The sequence below is a fragment of the Thamnophis sirtalis genome, unplaced genomic scaffold (genome assembly GCF_051295495.1).
Source record: "Thamnophis sirtalis isolate CommonGarterSnake01/CBP01778 unplaced genomic scaffold, rThaSir2_p1.2 scaffold_2, whole genome shotgun sequence".
In the NCBI taxonomy this organism is placed as follows: Eukaryota; Metazoa; Chordata; class Lepidosauria; order Squamata; family Natricidae; genus Thamnophis; species Thamnophis sirtalis.
In genome coordinates this window covers 15,869,002-15,891,121 of record NW_028261382.1, presented here as the reverse complement: position 1 = coordinate 15,891,121, position 22,120 = coordinate 15,869,002, and the positions used below count along the sequence as shown (strand labels likewise).

The following is a 22,120-nucleotide window of genomic DNA, read 5'->3' as shown; positions in this document are numbered from 1 at the left end:
CACACACACACACACACACACGAAGATTTAGCTTCCTCGCCTCCCCATCGCAGAGACAACTGGAAGCCCTTGCCAAGCAGCTCAGCCACAATTAGGGGGCATTCGTCACTCCCAGCCGCAATGAATGACTGCTGATCCCTTCTTCAAGGGAGAAGACAAAAGCAGGGTTATTCTAAAAGGAAATGAGAATTTCCCCGGGTTTCACAGGTCCTGCTGGGAGGAATAAGCTGCTTGCCAGGATCTCGGAGGGGAACACAAGACACAACTGGCAGCTCCTCTCGTCAGGGGAGGGCAGGTGGCTGGAAGCAACTTTTCAAAGGCGCTTTATCACCAGTGACAGGGCTTGGCAGCCGCCCCACATTCTGAAGATGTCCTCCCTTTTTTTTCTTTTCTCGCCTCCTTTTTCCAGCCAAGCCTTTGCCGATGCTTCCGAACGTGAGTCGTCCCAGAGCTCGGTGGGGAGACTCGGCCATCAGGTGCAGGACATGGAGAGAAAGCAGGAGTCATTTCCCATATGGGAAGCATGGAACCTTCGGCTGGCGGCCAGATTCCCAGGCCTGCCACCACCCGGGATGGGCTGGGGCTGCCCGAGGAAGGGGGCTCCTCGCCTACCCAGGCTGGCCTTTGAAAATGTGCTTATTTGAATCTCCCAATTCAATCCTCAGAGGCATTCGAGTCAAAACAGGGGTCTTCTCCCCTACCCCCCTGAGTCTTCTAGAAAACAAAAGTTTTGCAGGGTGGGGTACACTATTAAGAGACTGAACCTTCAGCTCGTAAGTCTCGGTGTCAGTTTTACTTCCCACAAACTGACTAAGCCAGCGGTTGGTCTTCTGACATTAGCTGAAGCTGGAATTATATGGAAGTGGTTGCTGGTAATTTCCCCAAGGAGACAGTGAATGTGAAATACTCCCAAATGGACTGATAACAGACTGTAAATGCCACTCAGTATGAATGCTTGAGAGCACAATTATTTTGTTGTCCAATAATTTTGGTTCTTCCTTCCTTCCTTCCTTCCTTCCTTCCTTCCTTCCTTCCTTCCTTCCCTCCCCTTCCCTTCCCTCCCTCCCTTCCTCCCTTCTTCCTTCCCTTTTTCCTTCCCTTCCCTTCCCCCCTTCCCCCTTTTCCTTCCTTCCTTCCTTCCTTCCTTCCTTCCTTCCTTCCTTCCCTCCTTCCTTCCTACTTCACTCCCTGTTCTGTTCTGTTCTGTTCTGTTCTGTTCTGTTCTGTTCCATTCCATATTCTATTCTATTCTATTCTATTCTATTCTATTCTATTCTATTCTATTCTATTCTTTTCACCCCTTTTCCTTCCCCATTTCCCTTGCCCCTTTTCCTTCCCCTTTTTCTGTCTTTCCTTCCTTCTTCCCTCCATCCCTCCCTTCTCTCCCTTCCCCTCCCTCGCTGATCAATTCTAATTCTTAGTGGATTAAATAAAAGTATTGTGGCTTTTATTCTATTTGGTTTGTATGCGCAAATATGCATTTAGATATTGGTCTTTATTCTTATGAAACGCAAGATGTAAACGAACAAATATATTTCTCTTCCTCAGACTAATGCAGGAATTACAAACTAGAATTAGAATGAAATCATATTCAAAAGACATATTGATCCATACCACTAAGCTTTAAATTATGTTTTGGGTTTTTTTGAATCGCAGACTGCCTGACCTTGGACCATTCTCCGGTTTTCCATTCGTAGCATCCAGTGTGATCTTCGCACTCTTCTTCATCCCGTGGCCTTGTGGCTGCATCACACTTTCCTTGTGGGTTGGTACACATGACTTTTCTCTTCTGTTTTCCCCTCCCACAATCAGAGGAACACTGCAAAAGAGAGCGTTGAAATTTGTTGAATTGGACTTGAAATATTTAGAAGCAGTTTCACATTTTCCAAATGTGTCTTAAAATGCTTCATGGGTTTTTTACAAGAAAAAATATGCACCAACTAGCTGATAATCTGGCGTTGCCCGGATATTTATTTATAGGGGAAAATGTTCGGACCATACCTAATTTCTAATGTTGGATTTTTCCCCCTTACTAGAGGGAGCCCCCTTGTGGAGTACTGTGAAGCTGTTACCATGGCAACTCCACTGCGCTGTACAGTAGAAGCCATTTTACGGCACAACAGGCTATATCTTAACAGGACACACACACACACACACACACCTGAGGGGTGTTAGGAGTGTCACTCCCCACAGTATTTTTTTTCCAGAGAGTAAGTCATCTGTGTACCAAATTTAGTTGAAATTGCTCAAGGCATTCCAGAGTTATGCTGGAACACACACACACACACACACACACACACACACACACACACACACACACACACAGAGCCATATGTATGTATGTATGTCAGATTGTACTATATTTAAATTAGATAAGCATAAAAAGATTGTTGCCAATGCATTGTCTTTGGAGAAAGTACAATTTCCCCAGTACAATTGTAGCACATATCTACTTAACACACCAGGACTGATCTTAAATCTGTTGTGCACATATGTGTTCTTTGGAAGAAGAACTGACATTATATATTTTTCAGATTTAGCAGAACTTTACATTATTAATTTCAGTTTGGTCATAATTGATTAAAGAGTAAATTATTTCAAACTTGGCACGTTGCATAAACCAGACTGGATGTAAACAAATAGGGATCCGTGGCCATCAGGAATGTAATTTATTTAGCCTGTTCTGCATAATGGGGACATCCTTTTTTTTTTAAAGTAATAATTTCATTAAGCAAGATATAAAATACAAAAGAAATGAAAGTAATGGGAAAATAGGGGAAGAAAATGGGAGAGAAAGGAATGTTAAGGTGAGAAAACTAAAGAGAAGCATTGATTTTCAATTCTTTGTAGCACAATAGCATAAGATAGTAACATTACAGCCTCAAGTTTTTTTTTTACTTTTACACACTAATACTACTACCATTTCTTTAACAACAAACTTATTAACAAAACCCAAAGTCAAAGTTTCCTTCCCCCATCCCCACATCTCAAGCACAACATCCAGAAGCAATTCCCAAGCAGAAAGAAAGCTGGATGTGTTCTTTTCTCTGATTATAGCAGTTAATTTACCCATCTCCGCTAATTCCATCATCTTTTCCAGCCATTCATCCATCACAAGAATTAAAAGTATCTTTCCGTTTTTGGAACATCCTTTTTCTTAACCAATTCTAAAGAACTGTCAAGGGGGTCATAGTTGGTATTCGGTAAAGGAATCCCTGTTGCTCACAGTCCTGATCAAAAATCCCATTAATTTTCCCTTATAAATCATATTTTCTGTTCTGACCGAGGCTTCCCAAGAGCATGAAGCAAACTCCTGGTCCCGACAAAAAACCCTTTTATTAATTGCCTGTGAATTCTGCTCATTCACATCCAGCAAAGTCTTTCAAGGATTTACAGTCACAGACCTTCTCTGGCTTGGAGAGCTGCCAGGCCGATATCTACAGAACTTGGCAAGGAGTCACGAATCAATTCAGCAAATTAATTGTCTCCTGCAAACTCCCCTCCCCTTTCACTCCTCTTTTACTTCCTCTGGGAGGGGCCATTCACTATCCACCTGTGGCCTTACTCTCAAGTCGACCCCTGTTCTTTAGCTGTTCCCTTCGTCTGGCAACTCTGCACATTCGCACACTGGGAACAGGCTCCAGCTGTTTGTCTGCCCCACTGATGACTGATTCTGAAGGCAGCTGATAACTGTCAGGCGGCCCTGGCCCCCGCTCTGCCTCCGACACAGAGCCCTCAACAGAGCCTTCCCCAGAGTCCAGGACTGGCCCGTGTTCCTCCCCAACCTCCTCACTGTCCAAATCAGCTGCCAGTTCTACTAGCCACTGGTGGGCCACAACAGTTTCACTCCCCACCCTCCCATGGGTCACTAATTAAACAGACTGTGGGTCCAGCCCTGAATAAATAGATGAAGATAGGAGATCTCTAGTGAGTTCTTTCTGAACATGCTCCAAATAAAGCATCTCCATTTAGAGGGGTCCAAGTTAGAAGCAAGCCTTAGCATGATGTTCATCGCAGCGAAGGGCAGATCTCAACATGCATATCTCACCATCTTTCTCAGAAAATATTTTTTTAAAAGTCATAATCCAGGCAGACGTGACTGCCGACTTTGGTCAGGACATGAATGACAAGTGTTTCACCAGCCAGCTACCAAGCAAACATGCTCTGGAACACTGCAGAGCAACTGGAAAACGACTTTAAAATTCTCTCCCTCTCTTCTCCATCCATCCATGGAAAGCCTGGTATCTAATTTCATGACCTCCTGGTGAAAATTAATATCTCTGTAGTGCAAAAGCATAAATGTAAATTTTGGCTGGAAGGCTTTTAAGTTATTTGTTTTTAATTAGTGTCCTCCTCTCGAATTCCACAACCCCCCCCCCCTGCCCCAAATGGGAAGCCCCAGCATTTTAACTGACATATTAAACTTTAAGTTGTATTTGTTCCAAAGCTACTTTTTTCCCCAAAAGGCAAATGGAGTTTCTTGTGGTGTTTTTTTTTTCCTTTGAAAACGTTGCTCTTCTCATCCAAGAAGCTTCTTCAGCTCTCCAAGTTTTAGAACTGTTTTGTAACTGCAATGCGCTCTACATGGGGCAGCCCTTGAAGAGTATTCGGAGACTTCAACTCGTCCAGAACGCAGCCGCACGAGCGATTGTGGGTGCAACCTCGGTACACCCACGTTACACCTATCCTCCGCGAGCTGCACTGGTTACCGATCAGTCTCCGGATATGCTTCAAGGTGCTAGTCGTAACTTATAAAGCCCTTCATGGTATTGGATCTGGGTACTTGAGAGACCACCTGCTGCCAATTACCTCCCACAGACCCATTAGATCACACAGGGTTGGCCTCCTCCGGGTTCCATCTACTAGCCAATGCCATCTGGCTACTACCCGGGGGAGGGCCTTCTCTGTGGCAGCTCCGGCCCTCTGGAACGAACTCCCCGCAGGGATTCGGACCCTCACCTCTCTCCAGGCCTTCCGAAAAGCCGTCAAAACCTGGCTTTGCCGGCAGGCCTGGGGTTGATGAGTTCCCTCCCCTCTCGACTTGTATGGTTGTGTGACTCTTGCTTATTTTAATTATCTGTATTTCGTTTTATGTTCCCCTTTTTCCCCTTTTGAATTGTTCACCGCCCTGAGTCCTCCCGGAGAAGGGCGGCATACAAATAATAAAATTCAATTCTATTCAATTCAATTTTAGAACTAAAGAAGCTTCTTGGGTGAGAAGCAAAATGTTTTCCAAGAAAAATCCAGGAAACCTCCAAATCAGGGGTGAAATCCAGCAGGTTCTGACTGGTTCTGGAGAACCAGGAGTAGAAATGTTGAGTAGTTCAGAGAACCAGCAAATGCCACCTCTGGCTGGCCCCAGAGTGGGTTGAGAATAGAGGTTTTGCAGTATCCTTCTCCTGCCACGCCCACCAAGACACACCCACAGAACCAGTAGTAAAAAAAAATGAATTTCACGACTGCCCCAAATGCCTTTTAGGAAAATCCCCTGGGGGGGGGCAACCATAACCAAGGCGGTTGAGAATCTCCATAGATACTTATGTATTTGTTGTATTTGTTTATATTGTTGTTATGATCTTGCCCTTTGTGTAATCTCAACAAATTAACTTTAGCAAATATTTAGCTACACATCCCAATTATCTGCCCTTCCTTCCACCAGGCTGGAAATACCTTAGACCATTCTGAGGCTTCCCAAATGGAAAGGCAGTCTCGGCCTTCGCAGCTCTGTATCGTTGCTGGCTTGGGACCAAGGCAGTAGAGATCTCTCGTGTTGACATAGCTCCCATTCTGCAGTTGATAGACACATGTCACTCCCCGATGCTGGAGGCCTTTGGCACAAGTTGAAGAGCAAGGACTCCACTGTCCCGTAACCCACCTGTTCAAACAATCAAGACAAGAACACCAGGACAGTCATAATCCTTGTAAGTAAGACAATCCATGACCCATTGAGTCATTGTTTCACAGCGATTTCCTTATCAGATTCCTCAACGTCTTCAACAATGGCTGAGCTTCTAATGCATTGGAAAAGTTCTTAATAATTAGATTAGATTAAAAGAGTTGGGAGGGACCTTGTAGATCATCTAGTCCAACCCTCCCCCAAGCAGAAGACCCTACACCATTTCTGACAGATTGTAGTCCAATCTCTTCTTCAAAGCCTCCAGTGATGAAGCTCCCACAACTTCTGAAGGCAACTTCTGTTCCATCGGTTGAATGTTCTCACTGTCAGAAAATTTCCCGTTATTTCCAAGGGGAAACTTTCCCCTTGGTCAGTTTCCATCCATTATTCCTTGTCTTGCCTTCAGGTGCCTTGGAAAATAGCTTCACCCCATCCTCTCTGTGGCAGCCCCTCAAATATTGGAAGACTGCTGTCATGTCTCCCCTGGTCCTTCTCTTCCCTAGACTAGCCAGGCCCAGTTCCTGCAACCGTTCTTCATATGTTTTAGTCTCCAGTGCCCTAATCATCCTGGTTGCTCTTCTCTGCTCTTTCTAGAGTCTCAGCATCTTTTTCCCCCATCTTTTTTATTTACATATCATTTTAAGTATACATTCACACAATTGTTATTCTTCTTTACATTTGTCATTCTTATATATTTGTTGTTTCATTTAATAGGTTATAATATACAGTTTGGATTGCTTTATTTACCATCCCTTCCACCTGTTCTAACATCACCTTATTTTCCCTTTCTTTTCTCCCTCCCTCCCTTCTCTACTTCCTTCCTTCCTCCTTTCCTTCCCCTTCTTCCCTGCTCCTACTCTTCCTCTTCCCCTTCCTACACTCTCTCCTTCTCTTTCTCTCCTTTCCAACATCTCAACATCTTTTTTACAGTGTGGTGATTCAGGCTGTCCTGAATCAATACATATCATGACTTGACCATTGGAAACATTTTATGACACTCTGTCTTATGTTGTATTAAATATGCCAGATTCCATGGGAGTCATGGGTTCAGGATTTTGGATACAAGTTAGCCTACGTGAGTGAAGTGCCTTGGCTCAAAAATGCCGAACCATTTTCAGACAAAATTTACAGGCAAAGAAACATGAGAGTTTTAGCAGCATATAGATTCACTTTGGGCTTTATCCCGGGGCAGATGTGATGCTCAGTCTTACTCGTATGCAATTAGACTATCTCAAAATCTGCCCATATCCAATTTTGGGGGTTTGAAAGCAGAATCCCCATCAGTTGGGAACCTGCAGTGTGCTTCAGGCCATGCCTGGATCTCGTGTTGCATCCGTTGACAACTCCGGAAACCAAGCGCATCTTTTCCCAGGACTGTGTGGCAGCTGCAAAGGGCAGCTGTGTGATCCTGGGAAAGAAAATACAACTGGCTGAACATATTATGGACTGGTGCTACCTGAGTGTCTCCCGGATGCCTTTTGACTCTGGAGTGCTGGATAGCTCTATTATAAATATAAAAGTAAAGGTTCCCCTTGCACATATGTGCTAGTCGTTCCTGACTCTAGGGGGCGATGCTCATCTCCGTTTCAAAGCCAAAGAGCCAGCGCTGTCTGAAGACGTCTCCGTGGTCATGTGGCTGGCATGACTAAATGCCGAAGGTGCATGGAATGCTGTTACCTCCTCACCAAAGTTGTGGCTCCTATTTTTCTACTTGCATATCTTACCTGCTTTTGAACTGCTAGGTTGGCAGAAGCTGGGACAAGTAACGGGAGTTCACTCCGTTACAAGGTGCTAGGGATTCGAACCACCGAACTGTTGACCTTTCTGATTGATAAGCGCACGGTCTTAGCTACTGAGCTGCCATGCCCCTTATATTGCAAATATAGGCAACTTTAATTCTAGCATTTCAAAATTCAATCCTCATGTGAAATTCTCAGGTGCTCCTGGAAACATCTGGTTGCTCCTTGAATGATTTAAATGGGATCTACGGTTCTAGATTAGAGTTCTCCGAAGTGGACAACGTCAACCCAAGGGTTCATAGGAGTCTCCAAGGGGACAGTAAGTATCTGGAGGTTGAGAGGTGGCCGATAAATGATAGAAAGTTAATGGGAGGGGTTTTGATAATTTTGGGGGTCTCTGTAGAACTCCATAGTTTGAGGAGCTAACAGTGAGACTTTTACCCAGGATCAGATGTCAGCCATCAGTGAGATGTCAGCCATCAGTGAGATTTGCCTTCGATTGTCTATTATTACTGTTATTGTTCATAGTACTATTGGTTAGAATAGTGTTTACGAAATGATTTCTGTTGTGGCTCGGCAGGAGCCGTTGGAGCTGCCACCAGACTCCGACAGCGAGGGGTCCTATGAGTCGGCCCTGGAGGATGTGGAGGACCCTGGACAGGGGTCCGACTCTGAGCAGGGCGTAGAGAGACTGGTTGGCCACCAGGTGGCACCTGAGCCTTGGATCAGTGGGGTGGAGACAAGAGAGAGTGATCCACCTGTGAGTTGTTCCGGGATGCACGCCGTCGAAGGACTACTTGGCTCAAGAACAACTATGTAATTACAGGAGGTAATTACGCTCAGCTGATGGTCATTAAGCTCCTCTCCCAGACTATAAAAGAGACTGCTTGTGCTACGCCCTTCTTGCAGAAGTCAACGTTTGACTAAAGAGAAACAAACTTGGCAGGCTGGATTGCTGCCAGAGTTTGCTTGCATTGCTGCCAAGGTTTGTCGGACTTGCTGCCAAAGCCCTTATCTGTTTGTTTATTTGGCTTTCAGCCACCGAGAGTCTGGTCTTGTTATTAAAAGACATTCCATTTTACGCTTGTCTCGGCTTTCCTTACTGGATGGAGGAGGGAGTCAGAACAGATTTCCATACAATACTGTACATGCCTGGGGGCTGATTAATAATCTGAAACAGGGTCAAAGAGTTGAAAAGTTTGGGAGGATCCCTGTTCTAGACTATGTGTAGAATCTAGAACAGTGACCAATGAGCTGTGGTGGCACAGTGGTTAGAATGCGGTACTGCAGGCTACTTCTGCTGATCGCCAGCTGCCAGCAGTTCGATCCTGACCGGCTCAAGACTCATCCTTCCATCCTTCCAGTAAAATGAGGACCCAGATTGTTGGGGGCAAGATGTTGACCCTGTAAACTGCTTAGAGAGGGCTATAAGGTACTGTGAAGCGATAACTAAGTCTATTGCTGTTCCTATTGCTCTCCAACTTTTCATCAATCTGCTCTTCCAGGTTTCCCAGATACTATTCACTACTCTCTTAGTAGATCTAAGCTATAGAGCTGGAGCATCTCAAAGCAAGACTTGACTGAAAGTTAGGATGAAAAGGAATGCAACTGTTAAATGCTGTTATGGCATCCATTAAGCACGTAGGGCAGGGGTCCTCAAACTAAGGCCCATGGGCCGGATACGGCCCGCTGAAGCCATTAATCAGGACCATGAAGCTGCCTTGCCCACATCACACTGCCTACCTGCTGGTCTACACCCGCCTTCTATACCTTTTGGCCTTCCCATACTCCAAAGGGAAAGGGAGGGAGAGAGTCTCTCTCTCTCTCTCTCTCTCTCTCTCTCTCTCTCTCTCTCTCTCTCTCTCTCTCTCTCTCTCTCTCTCTCTCTCTCTCTCTCTCTCTCTCTCTCTCTCTCTCTCTCTCTCACACACACACACACACACACACACACACACAGACACACAGACAGACAGACAGACAGACAGACACACACACACACACACACACAGACACACACAGAAGCCCCTCAAACACACCCCAAGGCAGCCACATCCCTTCACTAACCTGCTTTCAACCCCCAGGAGCGTAACAAATTAAAGTTTAATGTGTGTGTACTTTTTGGGCTGCTAAATTGGCCACACCCACCCAGTCACATGACCATCTAGCCATGCCCACCCAGCTTGTCTGGCCCCTCATCTGTCTGAGGGACCATGAATTGGCCCCCTGTTTAAAAAGTGTGAGCACCCTTGACTTAGGGCAATCTGTTCTGAGGGCAGCTTTCCCCTCTAATTTGAAAAAAAAAAAACACGTCAAAAGAAAGCAGTTAGCGCCCTCGATGTGTGGGAGCAAGAAATAAAGCATGAAAACTATCCCCTTTGCGGGAAGTTAAAATTCTAGTCTGCCTTTTGAGCCTGTCCACTTGATTAGCAATCTGACCACCACCTCCGTCGCAAAGCAAACTCATCTTTGTCTTTGCTTCTGAAACGCCCCGCAGTGCAGGAATTAAGATAGAAGGAACGGGCTTGAATGGTCAAAGACCACAGCGAGCCAGCCAATCTTAATTAAAAGAAAATTAAACCCAGGAGCAAAAAATTAGGGCTTTGGTTAACCATTATTGGCCGAAAACTCAAATCAGATGGGTGGCGGTGTAGCGCAATGGGTGGGATGGGGAGAGAACGGCATCTCCTAATTTATTGTCACGCCTCGAGAACAAGGAGGTTGCTATGCAGACTTGGCCCGACTGGGGCATTGTAGCTGAGTGTGATCTATAGCTGCACGGAGAGAGAGAGAAAAATAGTTTGCGACTTTGATGGAAGGGAAAAGAAAGGCAGCAGGAAAAAAGGCAGGCTCCCACACTCCCCCCCCCTCCCCAGTTCAGTGGTGTGTAAGAAAAGATGGGAAAATGGGCTCCAGAAGGGCCAGGAATTCTGAAGATTGGGTCAGGGTGGGGGATGCAGGGTTTGGGATCTGCTCCTTCTAAGAACTTGTTGCAAAGCTGCTAAAGGAACAGGGTTTTGTTTTGCTTTAACTTAAATTCTGAATTATAGAATAACAAGCACTGTGGTTGTGTTTGCTTTGCTTAACGACTGAGCGCCCAGTTCTAATTTGGGTTACAAAAGGAGGATTACCCATGTTGCAATTTTAGAGCTGGAGAATCAACTTTTGATGATCCATAATAACTTTTGAAGAATTGGATATCAAAGAGTCAAACACAAACATTTCAGATCTTAAGGGTAACCTTTAGATCTCTGTTTCTGGTGAATATCATGTTTAACATCCCAGATTTACTGTGTAACTCTATCACAATGTCAGGCAGCAGGCTAGAAATTATAATCCCTGATCTCCTTTCCTACAACTCACTCAGAAAACGGCAGTGTGATATGGAAAACAGAAGAACTTACTGAGAGGAATCCTATAATAATTCCACATGAACTTGGAAAACAAATGCAGAATTTCTGAAAAGAAGATATATCTCTTTATTTTTTTTAAAAAAAAAACTCTCTATCCACGGTGAAAGAGAACGGTCTCTTTAAGATGTTCTCGGGTCAACGAATATGCCAAGCATGCATTTCTAATATCTGGGTGGGCAGACACAAGTGGAAATTCAAATTCTATAGAGATGAAGGGAATGCGCTTCAAGAAAATGTTTCCATTTGGCAGTCTCTGAAGTGCGAATGTATGGTCAACCTGGAAAGGGATCAGAAAATGCTGAGCAGGGTGCGGTGAACTTGAAGCATCGTCTGGCCATGTGCTTTTAGCTTGTGAATCAACAGTCCTGCTCTTAGTTGCCTGACTTTTAAGGCAACCATGGGCTTGTTCAAAGACATTTTAGAGGTCAGTAAAATTCCCTTGGTTGTGGGCACTTCTTCACTTAGATTATAAGGATGGACCAGTAGTTATTTCATGATGTTAGCGGGAAAGAAAAGGCTTCCATTATGCAGAGTTTCTAATGGTCTGTCCTGTAGATGAAGAGAAGCAATCAATGTGAAGATTATCTCCTTCACTACACTAGTGGTCTGGAGACTAAAACATATAAAGAACGGTTGCAGGAACTGGGTATGTCTACTTTAATGAAAAGAAGGACTAGGGGAGACACGATAGCAGTGTTCCGATATCTCAGGGGTTGCCACAAAGAAGAGGGAGTCAAACTATTCTCCAAAGCACCTGAAGGCAGGACAAGAAGCAATGGGTGGAAATGAATCAAGGAGAGAAGCAACTTAGAACTAAGGAGAAATTTCCTGACAGTGAGAACAATTAATCAGTGGAACAGCTTGCCCTCAGAAGTTGTGGATGCTCCAACACTGGAAGTTTTAAAGAAGAGATTAGATATCCATTTGTCTGAAGTGGTGTAGGGTTTCCTGCCTAAGCAGGGGGTTGGATTAGAAGACCTCCAAGACCCCTTCCAACTCTGTTATTCTATTCTATTCTATTCTATTCTATTCGACTCTACTCTACTCTACTCTACTCTACTCTACTCTACTCTACTCTACTCTACTCTACTCTATTCTATTCTAATTTCATAACTCTGTTTCTGACCAAATAGCAGATGAATGTCTTAGCAGACCAAAAGTGCCACTGGACAGAGGAACACCTCCCCCCTCCATATGGAGCCTGCTTAGCATAATTATCTCAACTTTTACAATTTGACCAGCTGATGAATCTATTACTAGAAAGTATAAACGCGGTTAGAAGTCCCTATCCAATGGCTCTCATTCTTCAGTGCTTCAAACTCTACCAATCAATTTAATAGGCATAAGAGGCCCCTTGGGTGCAATCCTAAAACATCTGGAGCACCACTTGAACACTGGCATTGGCATTGACAACACAATCAATTGCAAAAGGCAGCTTTGCTTGGAATAGCTAACATCCTGTGAAGGTACCTTGAGCATCATTAAACAACATCCGGCTATCCCAGGTTCATGGGAAGCACACAAAAGAGGCAGAAAAATGCCAAACCCAGTAGGAACGTCTGGATGACTACACACCCAACCCTAATAATTAATGGAACTGAGAGCATGCCGCTCTTGAATAATAGCTACCACGGGGCACAGGGCTTGTCTGTTCATAAAATGGCTACCACATATTACATGGTTGACCTCCAAAATGCCTTTGTTAGAAGGAAGATTGGTGATTTGCTCCCAAAACCTCTTCTACCTCACTAGGAGGGTCTTTTTCAGCCACAGCTCACTTTCATCCTTTTTTCTAGACAGGTGCTACAGGGACACAGTGGTTAGACTAGTTGACTCAGCCTTCCATCCTTCTAAGGTGGGTAAAATAAGAACCCAGATTGTTGGGGGCAAGAGGCTGACTCTGTAAACGGCTTAGAGAGGGCTGTAAAGCATTGTGAAGCGGTATATAAGCCTAAGTGCTATTGCTATCCACAAATCTAGTGATGCTCATGAAGACTGCAACTATAAGTGTTTCTTTTGGGGCACAAAGGTGGCCTTTACCCTTTACCTATTCCAAGGGGAAAGTATTTCTGATTTTTGTGTAGTGGTTAAAATACAGTACTGCGGGCTACTTCTGCTGACTGCCGGCTGGCTGCAGTTCAACAGTTCAAATCCCACCAGGCTCAAGGTTGACTCAGCCTTCCATCCTTCCGAGGTGGGTCAAATGAGGACCCAGATTGTTGGGGGCAAGAGGCTGACTCTGTAAACCGCTTAGAGTGGGCTGTAAAGCACTGTAAAACGGTATATAAGTCTAAGTGCTATTACTATTGCTATCCACAGACCTAGAGATGCTCGTGAAGACTGCAACTATAAGTGCTTTTGGGGGGGGCCACAAAGGTGGCCTTTGTCCTTTACCTATTGAAAGGGGAAAGTATTTCTGATTTTTGCAACGAGCTTCTTACCTGGACTGGCACGGATTGGCATTACACCTTCTGACCTGTGGCTCAGGACGGGTGGCCCGCTGGCAAGCACTGTCATTCACCAACATCATAGTCTTGTTAACAATCTGGGTGCACGACACGATGGTTTTCCTTTCCCCTGAATGCAAAAGAAAGGAGGAATAAGTCATTCTGGCGAGGCACAGCTAGTTATTGAAATATTTATCTGCTGCTGTTTGGCAATGGGTTTCTGGATTCCAGAAATGTTGATGTTCATCCATCGTGTTCGAAGAGGACCTTAGAGGTTGTGGGCTGTCCACGGTGTGTCCGCAGGTGGCTGGTAAGGCCTATAGAGGCACAGAATGTTCTGCCACATATCCGGCAGACACGTGTGGGCACCATTGTTGCAGCATTTGCAGCTCCGGCTTTGCAGGGTGCTCGCTTCTCTTGAGCGATGGTTGGTCTTCTGTCCTCAGACGTCTGGCAGCCTTGATGGATCAGTGTGCACCATGTTAAACGATCTTGCGCCAGGGTTTCCCAGGAGGTGGTGGCAATTTCCATGGACTTGAAGGATGCTTTCAATGTGTCTTTGCATCGCTTCCTTTGTTCTCCGTGCCATCGCTTTCCTTGAGACAGATCACCAGAGAGGAGCTGTTTGGGGATGAGATGGTCTGGCATCCTTGCAACATGGCCTGTTGGGCAGACATGCTGGGCAGGCCATGTTGCAAGGATTTCAGAAATATTTGTACAGCAGAAAATAGCAGAATCCTACTTGACTGTAAGCAGATTGCCAGTGGTTCCCCCCCCCCCCGCCTCCCCCCAAATTGCTACTTTGCAAAGTAGCCACTTAGGAACCTGAAGCAAAAACAGATCGTATGACATATTTTTTTGGCAGGCTGGTCTCATTTTGTTTCTCCCATCATGTAACAGTTAAGGAGCAGTTTGGGGAGGCCTTTGCTCTCTACTTAGGTGGAAGGAAGATTTGATTGTCTCCAGCTCATTGCCTTGAATTTCTGACTCCTCTCCAGACCAGTTTGGTCTGCAATGATGGAAAACGTTGGATCATCAATCTTCCCAGATCAGTCAATTCAAGAGCTATAGAGTTCAGTAGGGGGGAAAAAAAGAGTTTGCATTCCAGGTCAAGTGCTGAGATTTCCAGTTAAAATAGTCTCAGGTTGCCAGATTAAAGAGATTTCTTTTTAACCCAGGCTTCTTGGAGTCTTCATCAGATATGATAACTTCAGGGATTGAGTGGGGAAGGATATCAACCCTTGCCTTATCCAGGGGCTCCATCTATGATTCACAAGAGGTCAGTAGGGTTGCTTTAGTTGTGGACATCCCAAAGGGGTTTTTTCAAGAGGCAATTAGATTTTCTGGTTTTTCTTTGAAGGTGTTTCGCTTCTCATCCAAGAAGCTTCTTCAGCCCTCAGAGCTATGCTATGCTATGCTATGCTACCCTATGCTATGCTACCCTATCCTACCCTATCCTATGGTACGCTGGTTTAACTGCTGCGCACAGGAATCAATTCAGCACAAGAAACCATTGGTTGCCCTCTAACACCACTGGATGACGTTGCCAGGTCTCGCTGCTTTAGCAGAGTAAGGAAGATACTCAGAGATGATTCACACTGTGGTCAGTGTCTCTTCGCACTTCTAGCATCAGGCAGAAGACATCAAAGCACAGCCAGCCGAACAAATAGGTTGAAAAATAGTTTCTATCCTTAGGCTGACACTCTTAAACACAACCACAATCATTCCACATGCAGGCAGAAATGTATGACTAGTTTTTCTTTTTCTTTCTTCTTCTTCTCCCTCCTAATTACTTGCACAGGAATTATTCTTTATACTATTTATGTTGTTTGTATTTGCTGTCATGGATTGCACCAGGGAGGCTAAAACCAATTTCGTTGTATACATGATGTACAATGACAATAAAGGCTATCCTATCCTATCCTATCCTATCCTATCCTATCCTATCCTATCCTATCCTATCCTATCCTATCCTATCCTATCCTATCCTATCCTACTTTGAGTTCTACCATGGTCCAAAAGCTGAATAGTAAGACAATTGTCTCAAAAAAAACAATAACCCTGTAGTCCGGAATGAAACTAGTATACATTTTTATTCCCAATAACCTAGGACTAATTTGGCTGTAATTTATAAATAACAGAAGTAATCTCAACAATTCAAGCTGATTAGATAGGAGTACCTACTCTTTGGATGAATAAATGAACGTTACCTCCTCCACATTGTACATTGCAATCTTCCCACCCACTGTGGGTCCAAATGTACAGCGATTCCTGCTGATGCTCCGGCTCACTTCTATTTTCGGTAGAATAATTCACCGGGATGGTATATTCATAATGTATCCCATAGTTCTGGTCATGGAATAACAATACCTGGTTGAAAGAACCAATGGTTATTTATTTGTTCATATCCTGCCTTTATTTTTTTATTTTTTTAGAAATAACTCAAGGAAGTCGACATCTTCCTCCTCCTATTTTACCCACAATAGCCACCCAGTAGGTTGGGCTGAGAGAGTGAGTGATTTTTATGTCTAAGGTGCAGTGGGGGGATCCTACCGGTTTAACAATTGGTTCGGTGATTGCGCGTTTTCTGTGCGGCTGTGCAGTTTAGAGAAAATACCGCATTACTGCTGTGGAGGAAAACAGCTGATGTGCGGGAATCACTGCCGCGGGAATCAGCTGAGAGGATATACCATATTTTTCTGAGTATAAGACACACCTTTTTCCCTCAAAAAAGAGGCTGAAAATCTGGGTGCATCTTATACACTAAATGCAGCATTATTTGCCTTCCGAAACCCCGCCCCCTTCACCAAAATGGCCATGCAGAGCCTGTAGAAGGCTTTCAGAGAGCTCCTGGGGAATGGGGAAGGCAGAAATGAGGGGAAAATGGGCCGTTTTTTGCTCAATTTTGCCCCCTTCCCCAGCCCCCAGGAGTACTCTATAAGCCTCCTAAAGGCTATGCATGCAATTTTTTGACAAAAAATGAGCCAGTTTTTGCAAAACATGGGCTGTTTTTTGCTCATTTTTTTGGGGGGGGCACCCCCCAGGAGCACTCTGCAAGCCCACTAAAGGCTATTCATGCCTTTTTGGGGGAAACAAATGGGCTCGTTTTCGTGAAAAACAGGTCGTTTTGGGGAGGTTTGCAGAGTGCAAAAACCTTTTTTTAAAAAATTGCCTCTTCAAAACCTTGGTGTGTCTTATACTCTGGTGCTTGTTATACTCCGAAAAATACGGTAGGTAAGTAAAGCGCAGGGCTTCAGGGGCGCAGGGGCGGGGCCACTTGCTCCTCAGAGCGATCTGGTTTGCTCCCAGCTGATCGTCAGAGGTACCAGTTTACCTGAACCAATCCGAACAAGTGGAATCTCACCCCTGCTAAGGTGAGACTTGAACTCAAGGTCTCCTGCTTTCTAGCCTGGTGCCCTAATCGCTAGACCAAACTGGCTCCCTATTTGGGCAGGGCGATGAAGATGATATGAACATTAAAACACCTGATATGATTGGGGGGGGGATAAGATTTCCAAACGATAAATCCCAGCAATGCATTTTTGAAACTTTGAGATAAAAGAGGAGAGCAGCTAAACATTGGGGATGTGAATATTTTAAGAGGAAAAAAAAACATTTCACAAAAATCTGGACATACTTCTTTCTGTCTTCCGACTAAAGTGACCCCCCTACTACTGCAACGTGCTCTACATGGGGCAGCCCTTGAAGAGCATTCGGAGACTCCAGCTTGTCCAGAATGCAGCCGCGCGAGCAATCGTGGGTGCACCTCGGTTCACCCACGTAATACCTATCCTCCGTGAGCTGCACTGGCTGCCTATCGGTCTCCGGATACACTTCAAGGCGCTAGTCGTCACTTATAAAGCCCTTCATGGTATTGGACCTGAGTACTTGAGAGACCGCCTGCTGCCAATTACCTCCAATAGACCGATTAGATCCCACAGATTAGGCCTCCTCCAAATTCCATCCGCCGGCCAATGCCGATTGGCTACCACCCAGGAGGAGAGCCTTCTCTGTGTCTGCTCCGACCCTCTGGAACGAGCTCCCCGTGGAGATTCGAACCCTCACCACCCTCCAGGCCTTCCGCAAAGCCCTTAAAACCTGGCTATTCCGACAGGCCTGGGGCTAAAGAGCTTTTGCCCCCTCCCTCAAATGGTATGGTTGTTGTGTGCTTTTTAAATTGTGTATTGTTTTGTTCGTCTTTTTATTCTTTATTTGTACCCCTTCCCTTGACTTGGATTGTGAACCGCCCTGAGTCCCCTTCGGGGAAAAGGGCAGCATATAAATGAAATAAATTCAATTCAATTCAACCCCCCCACCCCTACCCCCACACAAGGTTTCTTTCAGTGGGAGGAGTGGATGTGAGTTCAATTGCTTGGATATATTTTGTTTTTATATTTCTTTAAAGACCAATTGTACTGTAACTCGACATAGCACTGTAATCCTCCTAAAAAAAACCAAACAGCAGCATGTAATAAAAAAAAAACACAAGCCAGATTCTTTTGATTATGCAGCTGGGAATGCTAAAATAGCATATTTTGAAGTTAATAACTCCCCAACCTTGTTCTCGTTCCACATCCCATCAGTTGGGAGGGGCGCTAATTGACCTTTTGCAAAGAAGAGTCATTAATCAACAGCTAGATCAGTTTTCCAAACTTGGTGTGCTCCAGATGGGCTGGTTTTGCAGATTCCAGTTTTTTTTCCTAGCTGATACGGTGAAGACTAAGCTAGAAGTGAAGCCTGGCAACGAGAGTTCACCGCACAATCAGAGAGCAGCAGTTTAGGAAAGATGATTTTTGTTTGAGGCTGTTATTTTCTTCGCCTCCGAGACATTTTGAGGATTTAGGGTTTAATGAGCTGTGTAAGGTTGTTTTGTGGTCTTTTTTTTCCTTTTAAAATATATGCTGCTCTGGAAGCTAATCTATAAATAATCAAATGGTCAGAGCTGAATCAAAAACTCAAGTGGAATTCTGGTCCTGCAGAGGACATGGTGGTTAGAACCAGTGGTGGGTTTCAAAAATTGTTGGAACCTACTCTGTGGGTGTGGCCTCCTTTGTGGGAGTGGCTTGCCACCCATGTGACCGGATGGGAGTGGCTTGCCACCCATGTGACCAGATATGAAATTATGAATTAGTACTTAGGTCGGTCCAAGTAGCTATTCAGAAACTCTGGCATTGAAGCATGCAAGTCTTAAAGCTGTCAAGTTACAAGATCCTTGTGGTGGCTTTCAAAAAATTTTGGGAACCTCTTCTGTAGGTGTGGCCTGCTTTCCGGGTCCGCTGGTGGAACCTCTTCTAACTGGTTCAGTAGATTTGACGAACCGGTTCTACCGAATAGGTGTGAACTGGTAGGAACCCACCTCTGGTTAGAACCCAACATATCTACAGGACAGAGGTGGATTTCACAGAAGTTTACCACTGGTTCGCCACTCGCTTGCTTGCTTTGTGAGCGTGCGTGCCTTCCGCGCATGCGCTTTGATCATACACACAGGTTGCACCCATGCACAAGGCTTCGAAAATGTAGCTAAGTAGAACATCATAGAGCCGGGCCAGGTGGGTGGCCCACCCACAGGTCACCACTACCGTTTTTCCCAAATTAGTCGGAACCAACTGAATACCACTTCTGCCACAGGAATTGTCCCCAAATTAAATACAACAGAAGGAAATGAAACAAACATATGGGGAATATATGAAGGAGGACTCGAGACCACGAATTTCATGAAATTCATGGTCTCAAGTCCTCCTTCCCATTTCTTCTTCCAACCAGACGTCTTAGTTAGAACAACTCACGAATTCCGACGCCTTTGATGGGCCATGTTTACCTTTATGTAAATAAGTTATGTAAATAAAGCATTGCTACTAATGGAGTAGAAGCTTGTAGATGATTGAGCCTAAAGCACTTAAATTAAAGGAATTAATGTTTTAGCATTCGGTAGTGCTTTTTCCGGATAAAACTCCTTTGTTGGGGGATGAGCTCAGAATGTCTGAAAGTATCTTCCCGACCTTAGAGCAGACTGGAATTAAGGATGAGTCAACAGGGGATAGAGTCTTCCCACCCTGCCAAATGGCATGGGTGCTATTAAGAATTAAGAAGGAAGGAAGGAAGGAAGGAAAGAAAGAAAGAAAGAAAGGGAAAGGGAAGAAAAGGAAGGAAAGAAAGAAGGAAGGAGAATAAGAAAGAGAGAAAAAGAAAGGAAGGAAAGAAGGAAAGTAAGATAGAATGATGGGAAGGAGAAGAGAAGGAAGGAGAATAAAAAAGAGAGAAAAAGGAAGGAAGGAAGGAAGGAAGGAAAGAGAGAGAGAAATGGGAAGGAGAAGAAAAGGAAGGAAGGAGAATAAGAAAGAGAGAGAAAGGGAAAGAAAGAAAGAAACAGAAAGAAAGAATGAAAGAACAAACGAACGAATGAACCAGGGATGCAGGGCAAAGAATAGACTGAGGGAAAAAAAAGAATTAAGAAGCAAACTCAACAGACTGAAATGAATACGGAAGTGCATGATTTAATATGTAGTAGGGAACTTTTCCAAGTCATCTAAGCCAGTGGTCTCCAACCTTGGCGACTTTAAGACCTGTGGACTTCAACTCCCAGAGTTCCTCAGCCAGCAAAGCTGGCTGAGGAACTCTGGGAGTTGAAGTCCACAAGTCTTAAAGCTGCCAAGGTTGGCGACCACTGATCTAAGCCATCTGTATAACTGCTTTCTCCTCTCTGAACAAGACAAACCAGGAGAAATCAAGTGCTGTCTTTGATGGAACGCTCTTGAATTGCAAAACTTTGAGAGTAGAATGAACTGCGACACCCTCTTAGCCTTTGAGTGATGTTTCGGAGATGCACTTCAAAGAGCGGATGAGGTCAGACCGAAGAAGCCGATGGAGCCAGGACAAAAAACAAAATTTGATTTAATGACACATGAATTTTAATCAAGCTAGTAAGATCATTCCCCATGTGTTTATTTAATTTCCCTCTGTTGTATTTAATTTGGGGACAATTTCTGGGAAAACACAGTATGTATTTTCTATGAACATGTCCCGTTTCAGGGACCAGTATAAAATTTGAGATCTTGATTTAGCTCTGACCATTTGCAGGATGATGGCTCCCAATAGGCCATTTTATATGGGAGAGCAAACTTACCCTTTAACAGATATTTAGCCTATTGCTTTTATCGAAGAGTTGAAAACTACTTGGCTGACTCATTATTTTAAAAACTGGTAGAAAAAAAAATAAGAGTTGGGCTGATGCAAGGATGTAGCAAGGACTGGTAGGTATCTCCCATCCTTGACTTCTAGAAGTCATAAAAAGACCTTGAATCCAACTCAGCTGGAGGGAAACAGCTTTGTAAAGGCTGATCTGCATATCCCAAAGGTGCTTTTTCCCAAAGGAGAAAAATCCAGACTTTTTTCCCCTCTCTTGGAAATGTTTTGTTTCTTGTGCAAAAACAAAATTTCTTCAGTTCAGCTCTTCAGAACTGAAGAAGTTTCTTGGGTGAGAAGCGAAGCAGTTTCAAAGAAACACCTCACCTCTCCTCCCCCCCCAAAAATGTCCAGTTGTCTTTTGGAGAAAGCACCTTTGGGATAACCATGACTTGGATGATTGACATTTAGCTGACCTGAATGGGAAACTAGTCTGAAAAGATCAAAGCTTTACTGAGCCATCATGGGAAGACTACTCACTCTCTTTTACCAGAATTAACTTCACCTTGTTGTCACAGTGATAAAATTACAAATTACAGATTAATGGAGTTGGAAAGGACCTTGTAGGTCACCTAGTCCAACCCCCCCTTCCAAGCAGGAGACTCTACACCATTTCTGACAAATGGCAGTCCAATCTCTGCCATTTGTCAGAATGGAATGGAATGGATTGGATCAGACTGGACTAGACCTTAGAGATCTTCTAGTCCATCCCCCTGCTCAAGCAGGAGAACCTATACTATTTCAGACAGGTGGCTGCCTAGCCTCTTCTTAAAATCCTCCAGTGATGAAGCTCCCACAACTTCTGAAGGCGACTTCTGTTCCATGGGTTGATTGCTCTCACTGTCAGAAAATGTATCCTTATTTCCAGGTTGAATTTCTCCTTGTTCAGTTTTTATCAATTATTCTTTGTCTGGCCTTCAGGTGCTTTGGAAAATAGCTTGACCCCCCTCCTCTCTGGGGCAGCCCCTCAAATATTGGAAGACTGCATTCATGTCTCCCCCAGTCCTTCTCTTCACTAGATTAGCCATGCCCAGTTCCTACAACCATTGTTTTAGTCTCCAGTCCCCCTGGATGCTCTTCTCTGTGATTTTTCTAGAGTCTCAACATCTTTTTTATAGTGCGGTGACCAAAATGCAAGGGGAAGGAGAAGAAAGGGTGCCTTTTCTCCCTGAAGGAAGGCATCTGCTCCTCCTCCTTCCCTCTTGGAGGAAGGCCGAGAAAGAAACCCGAGAGAGACCAGTCTACTGAATTACTTGAGAGGACCTGAGGGATGTATAGAAGCACGCCCTCATTAGAACAGGAAGTTTCCAGTTTGGCCTGACCTGGTTAAAACACTTGAAATCTGGCTTCCAGCCAACACGCGGTCTCTGACAGGCCCTTCTCTTTGCTGCGCATCAGATTCCAGCCAGCTGTTACAGCACATGATGTCAGAGACCAGGGGTTGAC

The 22,120-nt window shown here is 44.5% G+C and overlaps 1 protein-coding gene across 1 annotated transcript in view; it reads right to left on the bottom strand.

Annotated features, from left to right (window-relative positions):
- ADAMTS17 (ADAM metallopeptidase with thrombospondin type 1 motif 17) overlaps window positions 1-22,120 on the bottom strand; it is a 166,188-nt gene that overhangs the window by 7,286 nt on the left and 136,782 nt on the right. The window contains exons 19-22 of the mRNA XM_087704329.1: window positions 15,703-15,862; window positions 13,487-13,622; window positions 5,671-5,875; window positions 1,667-1,819 (exon numbers count right to left, since the gene is read on the bottom strand). Coding sequence (XP_087560455.1) covers window positions 1,667-1,819; window positions 5,671-5,875; window positions 13,487-13,622; window positions 15,703-15,862 — 654 coding nt within the window. The remainder of the gene's footprint in view (window positions 1-1,666; window positions 1,820-5,670; window positions 5,876-13,486; window positions 13,623-15,702; window positions 15,863-22,120) is intronic.